The sequence below is a fragment of the Aedes albopictus genome, chromosome 2, assembly GCF_035046485.1.
Source record: "Aedes albopictus strain Foshan chromosome 2, AalbF5, whole genome shotgun sequence".
Classification (NCBI taxonomy): domain Eukaryota; kingdom Metazoa; phylum Arthropoda; class Insecta; order Diptera; family Culicidae; genus Aedes; species Aedes albopictus.
In genome coordinates, this window is record NC_085137.1 from 460,299,264 (window position 1) to 460,317,375 (window position 18,112).

At 43.5% G+C, this 18,112-nt stretch overlaps 1 protein-coding gene and 1 long non-coding RNA gene across 2 annotated transcripts; one reads left to right on the forward strand and one right to left on the reverse strand.

Annotated features, from left to right (window-relative positions):
• Positions 1-1,048: 1,048 nt before the first annotated feature.
• On the reverse strand, positions 1,049-2,136 carry LOC134288614 (uncharacterized). Its single transcript, XR_009998064.1, has 2 exons — positions 1,162-2,136; positions 1,049-1,100 (listed from the first exon to the last, which is right to left on the reverse strand). It is a non-coding gene; the product is annotated as an uncharacterized LOC134288614 (long non-coding RNA).
• A 13-nt stretch (positions 2,137-2,149) lies between these two features.
• LOC134288615 (uncharacterized) lies at positions 2,150-4,339 on the forward strand. The gene is made up of 2 exons (XM_062853964.1): positions 2,150-4,226; positions 4,288-4,339. Exon 1 carries the CDS (start codon positions 2,232-2,234, stop codon positions 3,921-3,923), a length of 1,692 nt encoding a protein of 563 aa, XP_062709948.1. The 5' UTR covers positions 2,150-2,231; the 3' UTR covers positions 3,924-4,226; positions 4,288-4,339.
• The last annotated feature ends 13,773 nt before the right edge of the window (positions 4,340-18,112 follow it).

Sequence of the window (18,112 nt, forward strand, 5' to 3'; positions counted from 1 at the left end):
GGAAGCTGACTAGACTGATTAAAGCAACGATGGACAATGTGCAAAACTGCGTAAGGGTTTCGGGTGGACTATCCAGCTCATTCGAATCTCGCCGGGGACTGCGACAAGGTGACGGACTCTCATGCCTACTCTTCAATATCGCTCTGGAAGGTGTGATGCGACGAGCCGGGCTCAACAGCTGGGGAACGATTTTCACGATTTTGCGGACGATATGGACATTATTGCCAGAACATTTGGAACGGTGGCAGAGCTGTGCACCCGCCTGAAACGTGAAGCAGCAAAGGTTGGACTGGTGGTGAATGCGGCTAAGTACCTGCTGGTAGGTGGGTCTGAGCGAGACAGGACAAGCCGTGGCAGCAATGTTACGATAGACGGGGATACTTTCGAGGTCGTCGTCGGTTCCTTACTAACGGCTGACAATAACGTGAGCTGTGAAATACGAAGGCGCATCATCAGCGGAAGTCGGCCTACTATGGGCTCCAGAAGAAACTGCGGTCGAAAAAGATTCACTCCCGTACCAAATGCACCATGTACAAAACGCTAATAAGACCGGTGGTCTTCTACGGACACGAGACATTGACCATGCTCGAAGAGGACCTGCAAGCACTCAGAGTTTTCGAGCGACGCGTGCTAAGGACGATCTTCGGCGGTGTGCAGGAGATCGGTGTGTGGCAGAGAAGTATGAACCACGAGCTCGCTGCACTTTACGGCGAACCCAGCATCCAGAAGGTGGCCAAAGCCGGAAGGATACGGTGGGCAGGGCATGTTGCAAGAATGCCGGACAACAACCCTGCAAAGCTGGTGTTTGCAACTGATCCGGTTGACGCAAGAAGGCGTGGAGCGCAGAGAGCACGATGGGCGGACCAGGTGGAACGTGATCTGGCGGGCATTGGGCGCGACCGAGGATGGAGAGCGGCAGCCACAAACCGAGTATTGTGGCGTGCTATTGTTGATTATGTATTGTCTTAAATGTGATGTTGAACAAATAAATGTATAACCAGGGAAGTTTTTCGGCTTCGCAGTCATCAAACGCAATCAAACGACTAAATATCGTTCTTCATCCGACGTTTCGGTGTTTATTACACCTTCTTCAGGGAATTCTACAATTAAAACGAGACATCATAAGCTAATTATAATAAACTAAATAACATTAGACCTCACAGAACTTGCAATCGTTCTCGTTTTGTGGGCTCGGTTTTAGCATGATCCGTCTAAAATTTCCAAAAAAGTGTTGGCAAAAATCCTACAAAAATTATAAAATGACTTTTACACATTTTTACACATTTTCTACCACTTGACATACTCTCTGAACAACAAAAAAAACGTTTTTTTAAAAATATCTGAATTCGGAAACACCTTCACTATCCAACCAACGGTCATTTTGTTCATGTAACGATGGTGGATATTGTTTGGACAAATTGTGGGAAATAAGTGGAGGTAACTGGTGTGGATCTAATCTTTTAGCTATTCGTGTGTTTGGTGTGTGGTGGTGTTTCTTGAGTTGGACTGTTGATTTTTGAGTGTGTGTAAGATTCCTACATACATTGAACTTAAACTGTCAATGTCAGATCTCTTGTTTACTGTACGGGGAGTGTTTATGATGCTACATACTTCTAGGATTGGTAGGGCTGACTGTCTTCTATGTTGATCCAATATTGTTGTTTTTTCCAGGTCGAACCTATGATCGTGTTCTATGCTGTGTTGAAGTAAAGCGGTCTTTTCCTTCAACCGTTCCAGCTCGTACTCCGTCGTCGCATCGTTGTTGCCGTTGTTACGCAGTGTCTCTAGCTGATTCATCGTTGTACGGTGGCTGCTGAGTCTCTGCTTCAGTAAGGTTGTTGTTAACCCGACATAGCTCGCATCGCAATCGTGGCAAGGAATGCGATATATAACATTGTTTCTCATTTCCATCGGTACGGTGTCTTTCATGTTGTTGAACATCCTCCTGGTGGTGTTCTCGTACCGCGGTGCCAGTGTGATGTTGGGAAGTACGGCTTCAAATGACTTTCTCAAACGTTGAGTAAGGTCATTCACGAACAGCATCGGTTTGTAGATGGTCGGTGTTTCATTCACGGTTGTGTTGATTGACGTTCGATTCGTGTTTCTGCTCAGAAGTCGATGACGAAGCGATGTAGGGTAATGACATCAAAGACAATCCCGATGTGGTGATTGTTGAATCTGATAAAGGCAAGCAAACAGTATTGCTGTATGAGAAGGACTACGATTCCAAAATGCGGGAAATGCTAGCAGACCAACACACCTACGAAGTCACTGCAGCGAATCCAACGTCGGGCTATCAACGAATGAACAACAACATCGTGTCCAGACTTCGGAGTCTTTCGCTGATTGATGGCAAAACGGCATACCAGCTCAAAACAAACGCAGCGCAATGTCCCAGGATATATGGATTGCCGAAGGTACACAAACAAAACATGCCACTTAGGCCAGTGGTATCCAATATAGGAGCGCCAACGTACATGCTGTCCAAATACATTGGAAAGATACTCCAGGCGTCAATCAACAGTAGCTACAACATAAGGGATTCGTTTTCGTTCTGCAGCTTCATCAACTCGGTGAGGTTGCCAGACAACTATGTTCTAGTCTCATTCGACGTTACGTCACTGTTCACGTGCATCCCACGTGACCTGGTGTCTAGAACCGTGATTGAAAGGTGGCAGGAGATCAGAGAGAATACGGACATATGCTTAGATCTGTTCCTAGAGATAGTCGAGTTCTGTCTAGGATGTAATTACTTTTCATACAAAGGGAAGTATTACAAGCAGATCTTTGGAACCGCGATGGGTAGTCCCCTGTCCCCCGCAGTAGCAGATCTGGTGATGGAGTCTCTTCTTGATAACGTCGTCGGGAAGATTGACTGCCCAGTTCCGGTTCTAAAGAAATATGTTGACGATTTGATTCTTGCCCTCCCACCGGACAAGATAGCAGAGGTACTCAACATTTTCAACAGCTTTGATCCAAACATCCAATTCACATGTGAAATGGAGCAGGATGGGAAAATCCCCTTCCTGGATATGACTCTAGTGCGAAAACACGACCAAACGATTCGAACAGAATGGTACTGTAAGCCCATGGCGTCTGGTCGTCTAGTGGACTACCTATCAGGACATCCACTACACCTGAAAATGAACACCGTCACGAACTTCATTCACAGAGTCCGAGAGTTTACCACTAATGCTCCCCGAGAAACAGCCAACCAAATCATTGACGAAACCCTCCGGATCAATCATTACCCTACATCGCTTCGTCATCGACTTCTGAGCAGAAACACGAATCGAACGTCAATCAACACAACCGTGAATGAAACACTGACCATCTACAAACCGATGCTGTTCGTGAATGACCTTACTCAACGTTTGAGAAAGTCATTTGAAGCCGTACTTCCCAACATCACACTGGCACCGCGGTACGAGAACACCACCAGGAGGATGTTCAACAACATGAAAGACACCGTACCGATGGAAATGAGAAACAATGTTATATATCGCATTCCTTGCCACGATTGCGATGCGAGCTATGTCGGGTTAACAACAACCTTACTGAAGCAGAGACTCAGCAGCCACCGTACAACGATGAATCAGCTAGAGACACTGCGTAACAACGGCAACAACGATGCGACGACGGAGTACGAGCTGGAACGGTTGAAGGAAAAGACCGCTTTACTTCAACACAGCATAGAACACGATCATAGGTTCGACCTGGAAAAAACAACAATATTGGATCAACATAGAAGACAGTCAGCCCTACCAATCCTAGAAGTATGTAGCATCATAAACACTCCCCGTACAGTAAACAAGAGATCTGACATTGACAGTTTAAGTTCAATGTATGTAGGAATCTTACACACACTCAAAAATCAACAGTCCAACTCAAGAAACACCACCACACACCAAACACACGAATAGCTAAAAGATTAGATCCACACCAGTTACCTCCACTTATTTCCCACAATTTGTCCAAACAATATCCACCATCGTTACATGAACAAAATGACCGTTGGTTGGATAGTGAAGGTGTTTCCGAATTCAGATATTTTTAAAAAAACGTTTTTTTTGTTGTTCAGAGAGTATGTCAAGTGGTAGAAAATGTGTAAAAATGTGTAAAAGTCATTTTATAATTTTTGTAGGATTTTTGCCAACACTTTTTTGGAAATTTTAGACGGATCATGCTAAAACCGAGCCCACAAAACGAGAACGATTGCAAGTTCTGTGAGGTCTAATGTTATTTAGTTTATTATAATTAGCTTATGATGTCTCGTTTTAATTGTAGAATTCCCTGAAGAAGGTGTAATAAACACCGAAACGTCGGATGAAGAACGATATTTAGTCGTTTGATTGCGTTTGATGACTGCGAAGCCGAAAAACTTCCCTGGTTATACAGAGTTTTCAGTCGATAGCGCTCTACGATTCCAAATAAATGTATGTATGTAATATGTACAGTTGGCAAACGAAATAAGGACTACGATTGGAAACTTGGAACATGGAATTTCAAGTCACTAGGTTTCGCAGGTTGTGACAGGATAATTTACGGCGAACTACATCCCCGCAACTTCGACATCGTGGCGTTGCAGGAACTTTGTTGGACTGGACAGAAAGTGTGGAAAAGCGGGCATCATGCTCAATGAACTAGGAACAGGATTCATAGTGTTGGGCAAGATGCGACAACGTGTGATCGGGTGGCAGCCGATCAACGCAAGGATGGACATTAGGGTGGGGCTTATTTTAAAAAATGTCTCCGGGATATGATTTCCCATGTGGAAAGTGATCCACTAGTCGAAATAAGTGAGCTGTACAAAAATGAGCGATTTCGGTTGACATTTAGGGGTGGCGCAAAGGGTTTAAGTAAAATTTTTACTATGGCTTGTCCATAAACTACGTAGACTCTTAGGGGGGGACGGGGGGGTCTGGCCAAAGTCTACGCTCCATACAAATTTCGAAAATTTTGTATGAACAAAAGTCTACGGGGGGGGAGGGGGGGTCTGAGATGGCCGAAAAAAAGTCTACGTAGTTTATGGACAGCGCCCTAGAACAAACCTCCAAAAAAAATTTCAAAATTAATTTTCAAACATAACATTTCTAGACTAAATCGGTGATTTTAGAACCCAATTGGGCCAAATTTGTGCTCAAAATTGCGATATCTCTACTGGTTTCTGAGATATTAGAAAAAATATGTCGTATTTTGGTATTTTTTGGGTTAGATACCAAAATATGACATTTTTTCAAATTTCTTGGAAGCCATTGGAGATATCGCAATTTTGAGCACAAATTTGGCCGAATCGGGTTCTAAAATCACCGATTTAGTCTAGAAATGTTATGTTTGAAAATTAATTTTGAAATTTTTTTTGGAGGTTTGTTCTAGTAAAAATTTTACTTAAACCCTTTGCGCCACCCCTAAATGTCAAACGAAATCGCTCATTTTTGTACAGCTCACTTATTTCGACTAGTGGATCACTTTCCACATGGGAAATCATATTCCGGAGACATTTTTTAAAATTAGCCCCACCCTAATGGACATGTTGAGAGTTAAGGGCCGTTTCTTTAACTTCAGCATCATCAACGTCTACTGCCCACACGAAGGGAGACCTGAAGACGAGAAAGAAGTGTTCTACGCGCAGTTGGAGCAAACATACGATGGTTGCTCGCCGCGTAACGTGAAAACCGTTGTCGGCGACATGAACGTGCAGGTAGGAAGGGAGGAAATGTACAGACCGGTAATCGGGTGAAACAACCTGCACGCCGTATCGAATGATAACGGCCAGCGATGCGTAAACTTTGCAGCCTCCCGTGGTATGGTAGTCCGAAGCACCTTCTTCCCCCGCAAAGATATCCACAAAGCCACCTGGAGATCACCCGACCATCAAACAAAAAACCAATTCGAAAACTTTCTAATCGACGGTAAATTCTTCTCGGATATAACCATTGTCCGCACATACCGCAGTGCGAATATAGATTCGGATCACTACTTAGTAGCTGTATGCATGCGCTCAAAACTTTCGACGGTTATTACCACGCGCTGAAGTTGAACGCCGCGGCTCAACATCGATCAGCTGCGTAACGTAGAAGTGGCTCAGGATTACGCGCAGCAGCTAGCAGTGGCCCTACCAACGGAAGAGCAGCTTGGTGCAGCTACATTTGAAGATGGCTGGAGGGACATCCGATCCGCCATAGGTAGTACCTCGGCTACAGCACTAGGCTTCGCGACTCCGAATCATAGAAACGCCTGGTACGACGGCGAATGTGAACAGTTGAAAAACGAGAAGAATGCAGCATGCACGCAGAACTCGATGTACACAGCGCAATGAGTAACTTTCACGCAGCGACCGAAAAGACAAAAGAATTTTCACGCAGATTTGTGTAACACCGGATCAACACAAAAAATGTGCTGATCCGGTGTTACACAAGTCTGCGTGAAAATTCTTTTGTCTTTTTGCTCGCTGCGTGAAAGTTACTCGTGCGCTGTGTTGTTTCATTTAAGGGTGTGGGCGAGAATGCTGCAACACCGTACGAGAGCGAATGAGCTGTACCGCGCTAAGGACACACGAGAGTTCTACGAGAAGCTGAACCGCTCGCGCAGAGGCTTTGTGCCACAAGCCGACAAGTGCCGAGATAATCACGGGAATTGAGAGTAGTAGTGATTCCGGTGCTCGCTATTTCTGGCTCTGAAATAACCGCGAATTTCACGTTTTCCGAAAAGTTGAAAACCACCGAAATCGCGTTCTTATCCATAATTTCACGGTGCATTATCGATTAAGAGTGAAGTATGACGGGGGAAACGACGATGAACTCGAAGCCGACGGTTTGTGCAAAACAAGTTCTTTGCAAGAGTTGCGGCATTTGCATTTATAATGCTGAGCTCGGCTTATACGTTGTATGTGCTGGTCCGTGTAAGGCACCCTACACACTACTCAAACCGTTTGACCAACATTGCCAGCGCCCCCTGGTTGGTCGAACCAGCGAATGTTTCTGCAACCCTATGACGAACTGCCAAATCGTGTTGCACCAACATGTCACTGAGGTTGCACCAACATACTCTCCCATTTGAAATCGCACTATGTTTGTGCAACAACACTACACACGGTACGATCGGTTCGTCAAACATTGGCTCCGCCCACCGTTGGTTTGAGTAAAATCAAACTGGTTTGATTTTTGCCGACCAAACCGTCAACCGTCAAATCGGTTTGACGAACTGCCAAATCGGTTCGTCAAACAGCATCACACACGGTCAAACACAGCACCAACTCAACCACCAACCTGGGGGCGGAGTCAATGTTGGTCAAACCGTTTGAGTAGTGTGAAGGGTGCCTAAGAGCTCACATCACATCTCCTGCATTGGTATGAGTCGAGAAAGACGTAAAGCAATATCGCAGGACGTTGTATGGATCTGCGAGGAATGTTTTCCTGCTTTCAACGAATGGTGCAATTCTGACCACAATGCGGAACAAGATACGCCACCGTCACTTGATTCGACGACAATTAAATCTGAAATAACCGAGCTGAAGTCTCAAGTTTCGACTATAATCGACACTCTACGACAAATGTCAACGCAAACTTCTGCTCCAGTAACGACGAATTTGTTTCACTCTACTCCGAATACATAATATGAGCCGATGAATGGATCACATACAAACACGGGAGATACGGAACGCGATCAAGTTGTGCAGTGTACAATGGAGAAGCCGACTGGGGATGACCGTCTGTTTAATTTGTTTCTATCGAATATCGACAGTGCTGCTACTGAAAACGACGTTCAATCAATGGTGCGTAGATGCCTTGGTGTCCCGTCTGAAGACTGCGTGAGAGCTGTGAAATTGATTTCAAGTAGGATGGATTGTAGTCTATTTGACTATATATCATTCAAAATTGTATTAAAATGGAAATATCCGAGTTTGCTTTCTGCCACCGACAAGCACAGTCGAGTGCAAATGTTCTCCGCGCGCCTGTTGTTTAGGTAGCCAAAAAGTGCTTTGTGCTCGGTCGTCCGCTTCACACTGTGTCGGTGCTGGTGGTATTTGATATCATTGTGGGAATAATTTTATTATCGGAATGGATGGACTGATAGTCAATACTGTACAGTTCCGATTCCCGTCGTCTAGTCCACGACCATCGTGGACAGAAATCGCGACATTTTTGAAGCAGCTGGATGTCGATTTGTCTAAGCTTGAAACGGCATACAAAACGTCGCATGACCGTTCGCTTTGTGTGAAATTTACTTCCCCGGAGGCGATGAAAGAAGCGTTGGAAAAGAACATGGAGCCAAGAAGATTCGTTTATGCCTGTGGATCATCAGTGGATGTGCGAATGGCAATAGCAGGCAGAAATGTTTGCTACGTGCGGATTTTCGATTTGCCGCCGGAATTAAGCGACGATAGTCTATCTTCGGCGCTTGGGGACTACGGCAAAGTGGAGTGGATGACCCGTGAAAAGTTTCCAGCGAATCTTGGTATGGACCATTTGTACACCGGTGTCAGGGGTGTATACATCGATGTCGAAAAGGAAATCCCCCCGACTATCGATGTAGGCAGCCGGAAAGCCCAAGTATACTACGATGGATTAAAGGATGTGTGTTTCTCGTGCCGAGGTGTTGGACATCGGAAAAAATCCTGCCCCCAGCGTCAGGTTCGTAACAAACCGGAAAGCAAAAAGGATGTCCCGCAGCCCACGTCATACGCGGCGATTGTCTCAGGACAAGAAGTCGTATCGGAGCAACTGAAATCAGCGGAATTGGTTGAAGATATTATCGAGGTCCTGGACGAAGAAGTGCTGGAGTCACCAACGGAAACAGACAGCGAAGAACAGTGGCAGCAAGTTTCGCGCAGCAGCGGTGTCGAAAATGAAAAGGAAATACGTCGGAAAGAAGCCATAGAGGAATTGAAGCAAGTAGCAAAGGCAGTTGGAGAGGCTATAAGTAAACAGAATGCAAGTCAGCGGCGAGCTCAATTTGCGTCTGCAGGATCAGGATCGAAGGAGCATTCTCGTCCGAAAAAGTTGTGCGCCCGGCGATCCAACTATTGAATTCTTTGTTTTGTAATTAAAATAATAACAAATTTATTCATGTAGAACCACGGCTCTGTAGAGTTTTTAGTTAAACATTTGAGCCTTCCAAATAAACAAACTAGAAAAAAAAAATGGAAATATAAGGACCTTGCCATGCTTGCATCAACCTGGCCGGACGGAATGAAATACCGCGAATTCTATTGCCGTTCAACTTGGAAACCATGAACTGTTTGTTAGTAGTTAAGCAAAAATATGTAGAACTGTTTCGTGCTTTGAGTGAAAATTATGAATTGTTGGAGCTGTAGTGTGATGCATCTGTGTTGTTTGTTGTTTTAACTGTTTATTTTCATGATGATGTTTATTGTATATTTGTTGTAATGTCCTAGGAGCTCGAAGTTTGTTATAATGTAGTTTCAATTTGTAAGTTACTTTAAATTAATCAGTCTGTGCGGCATTGTATGTCGAAGACGAAGGAAATAAATAAATATTCTCGCGAGCGAACGTCAGGTGGTCGAGAGGTCGCGGCAGCATTACGATGAGCACCTCAATGGCGACGTTGTAAGTACCGAAGGTGGCGTGGTAACAGATCTAGGAGTATGTGCACAGGACGAAAGACTTCCGGCCCCTGACCTCCAAGAGATTGAGGAGGAGGTTGACCGGTTGAAAACAACAAAGCCGCTGGAGCAGATCAACTACCAAGCGAGCTTCTAAAATACGGTGGAGAAGCACTGGTGAAAGCACTACACTGGCTCATTACCAAAATTTGGGAGGAGAAAGTATTACCGGAGGAATGGATAGAAGGTATCGTGTGTCCCATCTACAAAAAGGGCGACAAGTTGGATTGCGGGAACTACCGCGCTGCCTACAAGAAACTCTCTCAAATTTTATACCGCCGTCTATCACCGATTGCAAGAGAGTTCGTGGGGCAATATCAGGCTGGATTTATGGGTGAACGCGCTACAACGGACCAGATGTTCACCATCCGCCAGGTGTTGCAGAAATGCCGCGAATACAACGTGCCCACACATCACTTGTTTTTCGATTTCAAATCGGCGTATGATACAATCGATCGAGAACAACTATGGCAGATTATGCACGAATACGGATTCCCGGATAAACTGATACGATTGATCAAGTGATGTGCGTAGTTAGAGTATCAGGGACACTCTCGAGTCCCTTCAAATCTCGCAGAGGGTTACGGCAAGGTGATGGTCTTTCGTGCTCGCTGTTCAACATTGCTTTAGAGGGTGAAAAAGGAGAGCGGGGATAAACACGAGTTGAACGATTTTCTCGAAGTCCGTTCAGCTGCTTGGTTTCGCAGATGATATTGATATTATTGCTCGTAAATTTGAGGCGATGGCGGAAACGTACATCCAACGAAAGAGTGAAGCCAGGTGAATTGGATTAGTCATTAATGTGTCGAAGACAAAGTACATGATGGCAAAGGGCTCCAGGGAGGAATCACCATGCCCGCCACCCCGAATTTATATCGACGGTGATGAAATCGAGGCGGTTGAAGAATTCGTGAACCTGGGCTCACTGGTGACCGCCGACAACGACATCAGTAGAGAAATTTAGAGGCGCATTGTGACAGGAAATCGTGCTTACTTTGGACTCCGCAGAGCTCTACGATCGAATAAAGTTCGCCGTAACACGAAGTTAACTATCTACAAAACGCTGATTAGACCGGTCGTCCTCTATGTGCACGAAACATGGACCCTACGTGCAGAGGACCAACGCGCCCTTGGAGTTTTCGAACGGAAGGTATTGCCTACCATCTACGGCGGAGTTCAGATGGAATACAGGACTTGGAGAAGGCGAATGAACCACGAGCTGCATCAGCTGCTGAGAGAACCAACCATCGTCCATACCGCGAAAATCGGGAGGCTACGGTGGGCGAGTCACGTCATCAGGATGTCGGATAGCAACCCGACTAAAATGGTTCTCAAGAGTCATCCGACCGGTACAAGAAGACGTGGTGCGCAGCGAACTAGATGGGTCGACCAAGTAGAGGACGATCTGCGGACCCTACGCAGAGTGCAGAACTGGAGACAAACAGGCATGGACCGAGTGGAATGGAGACGGCTACTATGTACAGCAGAGGCCACCACGGCCTTAGTCTGATCAGTAAGTAAGTTATTCGCTTCATCAGGAGGGATTTTTATTCGATGGGTGGAAAGATTGAAGCCAGCTTTGGGTTCTAAAGGTTCCAAAAAAGTTCCCCTATTTAGCATTAGGGGAATTGTTCGATCTATTTTACATTACCTAGTGAGTGACAAAAAAAAACAAAGCTTACATTCGATACAATATGGGACAGATCTGCTTGGAACGTCAATACATTCCCTACCTATGCTATAAAATGTCCACCACCAACAAGAAAAAAAACCCTAAAAGCAATCGACAAATAAATCGAAAATCATTCATTCAAGATAATTAATTCTATTTAACGGTACAATAACTCAATCGCATTTCCATCAGGTTAAAACTCTCTTCCTATCCCGTATTCTCGTGGTCACAAAAAGCATCCGATAGAAAATGAGGACACGAGAGTCAAAGAGCAGCCGGGACCAAAACAATGCCAGCGACATTTGCGCCACACATCCCGCAACAGCATCCTACCCCGCCGAAAGTTGCCATTCCCAGCTATGTACAGATACCCATTTTGAAATTAGTCCAATGCTTATGGTGTGCCGCCAGGGAAAATACACGGAAAATTAATTTCCATGCATTTTATTTTCCATGTTTTTTTTTCTGTTTTGCAGGCGCACTTGTCTCGCTTCTCGCATTTCACTTTGATGACACGCCAGGCAGCCAGGCAGGCTGTCCTGATGCTGCAGATTTGCATAGAATGCACCATTTCATCGGGACAAAAACTAACAGCCAACAAACCAACCCGCTCCATCCAGCGGTGCTCCTCCCGTCCGGCGGTGTCTGTGCTGATTGCAGGGGGAAACCCGTCGAAAAGGGGCTCGGTGAAACTAAAATTCTGCAGCACAAAAAAAAAACGAAAAATGGAAAATGAATCCATCACACCAGGCAGGCATAGCTGGTCAGTGACACTATGGGTCAGTCTGGGACAATTTGTGGGTGTTCTGGTCAATTTATACGCTCTATACACATTTTCGAGTTTTTCGTATGGACAACATTCTATTAAGGACAAACGTCTTGAAATCCCGCTTCAACAATGCATCAGAACTTCAGACGAACGAATCTCAAGAAGATACCTTCAAACAACAGTGCATTTGATTATTCTGTTCTTGGTCACTTGTAATAAGCTTAAAATAAGAAGATCAGGTACGCTGGTTTTGATTACGAAGAGATTTGTGTGCTCGAAATCGTGAGTAGGTGCTAAAGTCGGCCATTGTGGCGGCCATTTTGGGATCCTTACAAGTCTGTACTTAAAGAGAGAAAAAGGGTGTCTGAAATGACCAAAACTCGGGCTTATGAATCGCTTATTGAACGGTTTATATTTGTACACTGATTTGGAAGAGGTTCTAGTGTATAATGAGTCTTCTACAGCCGAAGCAGTAAACGCACAGATATTCTTCCATACCATGCTGGTATCCCATACGGGACTTCCAATAACTTTTCGGAATGGAAATATCTTTGACTTCCTTGAGCATGGAGTATCTTCGTGCCAGTCACACGATATACATATGTAAAATGGTCATTGGCAGAGGAAGCTCCCAGTTAATAACTGTGGAAGTGCTCGTAGAACAGTAAGCTGAGATGCCGGCTTCGTCCCAGTTGGGATGTTATGCCAAGAAGAAAAAGAGTTTTTTTTTATATATTTGCATGTTCATTTAATTCTGCACAATTGACCCTCACTTGGACCCCATGTATTGACATTTGTCGCAAAATTCCAAATTCTCACCCCATAGTGTGCAACGGCGGCGTAGCTTGGTATCATAATGGAGAAGGTGGACACCAACGCGCGACGAAAGTGAATAGTATTCCGCGCTCTGCTCTGGTCCATGCTCATCCAGCATCCAGTCATTGTGTCCTAATGTGGCTTCTATTCGTCCAGCCGGGCTTTTATTTGACAAGAGTGGAATAATGCCAAGTAGAGAGTTGGTACTGTTGATGAAACGAACCGTGGTATTGCAATTAAAAAATCCTTTTTCAGGGGATTTTTAACCGCGACTTTCAACTAGGAAATTGAAATCATAATTGGAACAAATTTGAATGTTGATGGTTTAATTGAAAACACGGAGGAATCAAGAGACGAGAGAGCTAGAGCAGTTGATTCTTACTAATGATGATAGTCTCCTTTTGAAATGCTGTTTCAGATTAGCATTTACCGATTTAGTTTTTTTAGGTGGTTGCTATTTCTCTGGATCAATCGTAAATTGGCAGGTAGTATTTTCATCTAATTCAAGTCCAGCTTAGAATCGACCAATAATGATTCATTTTATTCTTCACCTCGTTTAACGCCCCGTGGCTAATAATTATTCATAGATTGGCTTCCACGTCATGTAAAAAAATATTGCGCATGAACTAAAATTTTCTTAAATAATAAGATATAGGGTGACCAAGGGTATTATCGGCAGGCTTGTTCCCTTCGTCATGGGGGTTTTATGTGGGTCAAATTGCCTGAAATTTGGGCATGTAACTCAGCTTGGTTGGAAAGGATTTGCGGCCAAAACTGAGTTCAACAGGTTAAAAAAACCCCTATTAAGAAGAGTACAAAATGCCGAAAATACGTAAGTTACCCTATTATTGGTTCCTCGAATTCTGTTTCCGTCTAGTCCACGTGTCCCATCCTCTGTTGTTAACATTTTACCAACGGGAAAAAAATGATTTATTTAAATTATTGATCAGCTTTGTTGCATTTTTCATCAGTGAAATCCAACTTTGAAGTGTCACAGATTTTTTGTGGGGTGTGAATTGAAGGTTGGTTCTACAAGTGAATCTGACAAAGTGGAAATCGTGCGGGGATGAAGGACAATTCGGCTAGCTGCAACGTTGGTGCGATTGTCTTCGTCGTACGCAAAACGTGAAAAAAAATCAATTCGTAAGTGGAATTGAATTGAAACGCGAAATTTTACGAAAATATTTGCTTTCCAATGATGCAGGGGCTGACTACACTAGTTAACAAAAAAAAAAAAAACAAAACAAAAATCATGAACTTCTACCAACGATCAAAATTTTTGATGCATAATTTTGCTTTGATATCAAGATCGTGCCATAACAATTTTTGAGTAGAACAGTTTCCTGAAAATCGAGCTCTACTGTTTTAAAAAAAATATGGAATTTACTAAAATTCAAATATTTTGCGTTGCAGTCAACGAATTTTCAATCTTTTTGCATAAATAGGAAGTTGAATTTAATATGTTTTGATCATCTGAACATAATTTTTTCATCGAAATAGTGGGATTCGAGATATTGCCAAACTCCTTAAATTCGAGCAAAAATAAAAAATAAATAAAAAATTAGATGATTTTTTTTTGTCTGTATTAACGAGATTTTTAACCCTAGGCTAGTTCATCTCGGGACCCACGTTTTCCTTCCCTTCCGAAGGAAGAACCCACATTTTGTGAGTATGTCGGGAGTGGGATTCGATCCCAGGTCCTCGGCGTGATAGTCAAGTGTTCTGACCACAACACCAGGTCCGCTCCACAGGAGGTGATTTTTTTTTTCAGTAAAAAACTCAATTTAAAATTCTTTCTCGATGTTATTTGAACATTAGATGTTAACCAGTTACAGTAAAAATTTAAGCTCAATTGGAGTATTGGTTATGGAAATTGAGATGTATGAAGGGAGCAAATCGACAGCCTTGTATAGAAAGTCGAAAAAAAAATCCGCTCTACTGTATTTTTTTTCACGTTTTCGAACTCAGGGTAGGATTCTACACTAAAAATGATAATCTTCTAACCGAGTTAAAAAATGCTATAAACTAGTTGTTCGTACAAACAGTCAATTATACGTATAACTACCGTACACTACACACCAAAATTTTTTAAATGCTTCCAGCACGCCAAAAATCAGCAAAAGAAATTGATGAATTTCAGCAACATTTTTGCTGAATTTCAGCACAACTTTGCTGATCAACTGTCAAAATTGCTGGATGGTTCAGCAAGTTGAAAAATAATTGCTGATACTCAGTTTTTTGTATTGCTGAATGCAATCAGCACGCCAAAAATCAGCAAAGTTTGCTGATTTCCAGCGAAAATATTTTGCAGTGTATATCACACTGCTATACATATAATACAGTAAATAAAATCAGTTTACTCTTGTGCCTCCGCCATGGCAGGACGGCTGGATAATCTCCCGTACTTTAATTTCACATAATAAATTTCGCAATGTAACTAAATGAGTCCACCCGTGCGCGATCACTAGTGTTATTGATAGTCTATATCTTTTTGCTTCAATCTGATGAGCGAGGTAAGTTGAAATATCATCAAGGAGAATTTCGCAGGCTCAAATTATTCATGCTCATTTCATTTTCTTCAAAGAAAGCATATGAAAATCATGCTCTGCATTTATTTAGTAACTCTCTATTGATGATGATGAGTTATACACACGTATAAAAACCCAAATCAATCCACCTGGTGGTGATAGTGCCTTTCTCGTCGAATATGTACTCATGATGATTCCATCGACGCAAGTTGAACTGTTCCTGAATTCTTTATATAGAAAAGCAAGAATTCTATCAAAGTCATCATGCAATTGGGAAACTTATTGATGGCACTTATGTTCAAAGTATGGGCAGAGCTGAAAATATCAGCCTTTCGTAATTCCGGCGAAGCAACAAACGCTGCTTCTGCTACACCACCGGCCTATGTAGACTAAACCTGTTTGCTTGTTAACCATTCATCAGATTATCAAAAAAGTCACTGTTTGATGTGATCCATGCATGGGTTTGGTTTACTTTATATTAGGCCACTTTGGGCGGGACACACGGGGCGTATTTGGAACACTACCGGTAGTTTTAAATGTGGTCTAAGCCTATTTTCATGCTAAGCGTTTATTAGGTTATCTAGAAAGCCGCTATTTATGTATGTGCCGTATGCATAGGTTTGATTCACTGTTATTTACATGTGGTCACTTCCAGTGGGACACCCGGAACCGGTTCCATGGCACTATCAGCTGACTCAAATACGGTCTGAGACTTACTCTTACTGTTGTGTGGGGTGGTCATCGCCACCAAACAAATCAGAATCGTGACTAATCCCGCGATGTGTATTTCCATACAGTGGATCACATCACCAACTAGAGGCGGCTCCTAGATCCAAACGTTACCAAACCTTACTAACAAATTCTCCTTCTCGTGAAAACTGTGAGGATGCTGTGGATTCCACGGTTTATAGTAGCAACGGTAGTCAAACTAACATTCTTTCACTTTCGCGATGACCGTAAAGACATGGCAGGCACCGTTATTGACTTTAAAATGTTGAATTCGTAAATTGTGCACATTGAGAATGGTAAGCACGTCCCAAGCCTTACATTCATTGTTTTTTTTTGTGCAATTTCGATTGTTCTGGTCAATCATGCCATGGCATGGCACAAATGTTCCAAATGGAGGATAACGTGCCTCTGGAGCCGGCCTTCTGATCTGGTCAATCATATAATATCAACTACGATGTGTACGGTTATCTCTGCTTTGCTTTGCTTGCTTTTGCTAATTGTTCATCAGGTTACCTAAAAAGCCGCGATTTGATGTATCGCATGTATGGGTTTAGTTCACTTTTACATTTGACCACTTTTGGTGGGAAACCCGGAACCGGTTGTGGAACACTACCGGTAGTCTCCAATGTGATCAGAGGCTGTTTTTTGAAAACATAAGGTTAATCAGGTTACCGTAAAAACTGAGATTTGATGTGTCGCATGCATGGTTTTGATTCTTTTTTACATTTGACTACTTCCAGAGGGACACTCGGAACCGTTTCCGGGACGCTACTAGATTTCTCAATTATGATCTGAGATTTTAAACCGTAAACCGTTCATAAGTTTATCGGCCATTTGACGTGTCACGAATATTGGTTTGGTTCTCATTTACATTTGACCACTTTCAGCGAGACACCCGGAGCCACCCAGCCAGCACGAAGTCGTATATGATGTAGAAAAGGATGCTAAAGTGGAGGCCATATGCGTACATGCTTCCTTTTAATCGCGTGTAAAGAGTACGCATATCGCCTCCACTTTAGCATCCTATTCAACATCATATGCGATCGTGTGTTGGCTGGGCAGTTCCGGAACACTACCGGTTGTCCCAAATATGATTTGAAACTATTTATTGCTTGCCGTTATCAGGTTGTCTAAAGAGTCGCAATATGATGTGTTGCATGCATGAGTTTGGTTCACTTTTATATTTGGACACTTCTGATGGGACACCCGGAACCGATTCCGGACCACTCCTGGTACAGATGTGGTATGAAACTATTTTCCTGCTCACCGTTCATCTGATTATCGAAAATGCCGCGGTTTGATCAGTTGCGGGTTTGTTCATCGGCTTTTTCATTTTCCGAACGTTTCCTGTGGTTTGATCAGTCACATGCATTGGTTTGTTGCTTTTTCATATCTGGCCCTTTCCTGTGGTATCGGTCCGGAACACCTTAATGGACATAACTCCGAAACGGTTGGATCGATCTGAACAAGATTCCCCGTCGAATGAACCATCGGTCGTTGAAATCGGTTGATATTTACCATCTAAAAATGAAGTGACCTTTTTGTACACATACGCACACACGCACATACATACACACATACATACAAACCAATGGAGTCTTCGTGTGCAGTTGCTATGTACTTCTAAGGTGGTCGAATGAAGAATAGGATGTTGGATGTACTCACGGACACGATGGTTGGGCTGGTCAGGTGGAAGCCGGTAGCCATTGGAGACAATTTTAACGCTTGGGCTGTGGAATTGGATAGTAGGGGAGCGCAGCCTACTGGAAGCCCTGGCAAAATTGGATGTGAGGCTTTGTAACGATGGTATGGCCAGCACATTCCGCAGAGACGGTCGTGAATCCATCATCAATGTTACGTTCTGTAGTCCGTCGATGGAGAGTCAGTGAGGAGTACTCCCACAGCGATCACCAGGCGATCCTTTACAGCTTTGGCCGGCGAGCCTCTACGGTAGCAAGACGAACGAAGACCCT

Bases quoted from the DNA above. Each gene is read 5' to 3' on its own strand.
- LOC134288615 (XM_062853964.1), top strand. From the start codon at position 2,232: ATGCGGGAAATGCTAGCAGACCAACACACCTACGAAGTCACTGCAGCG.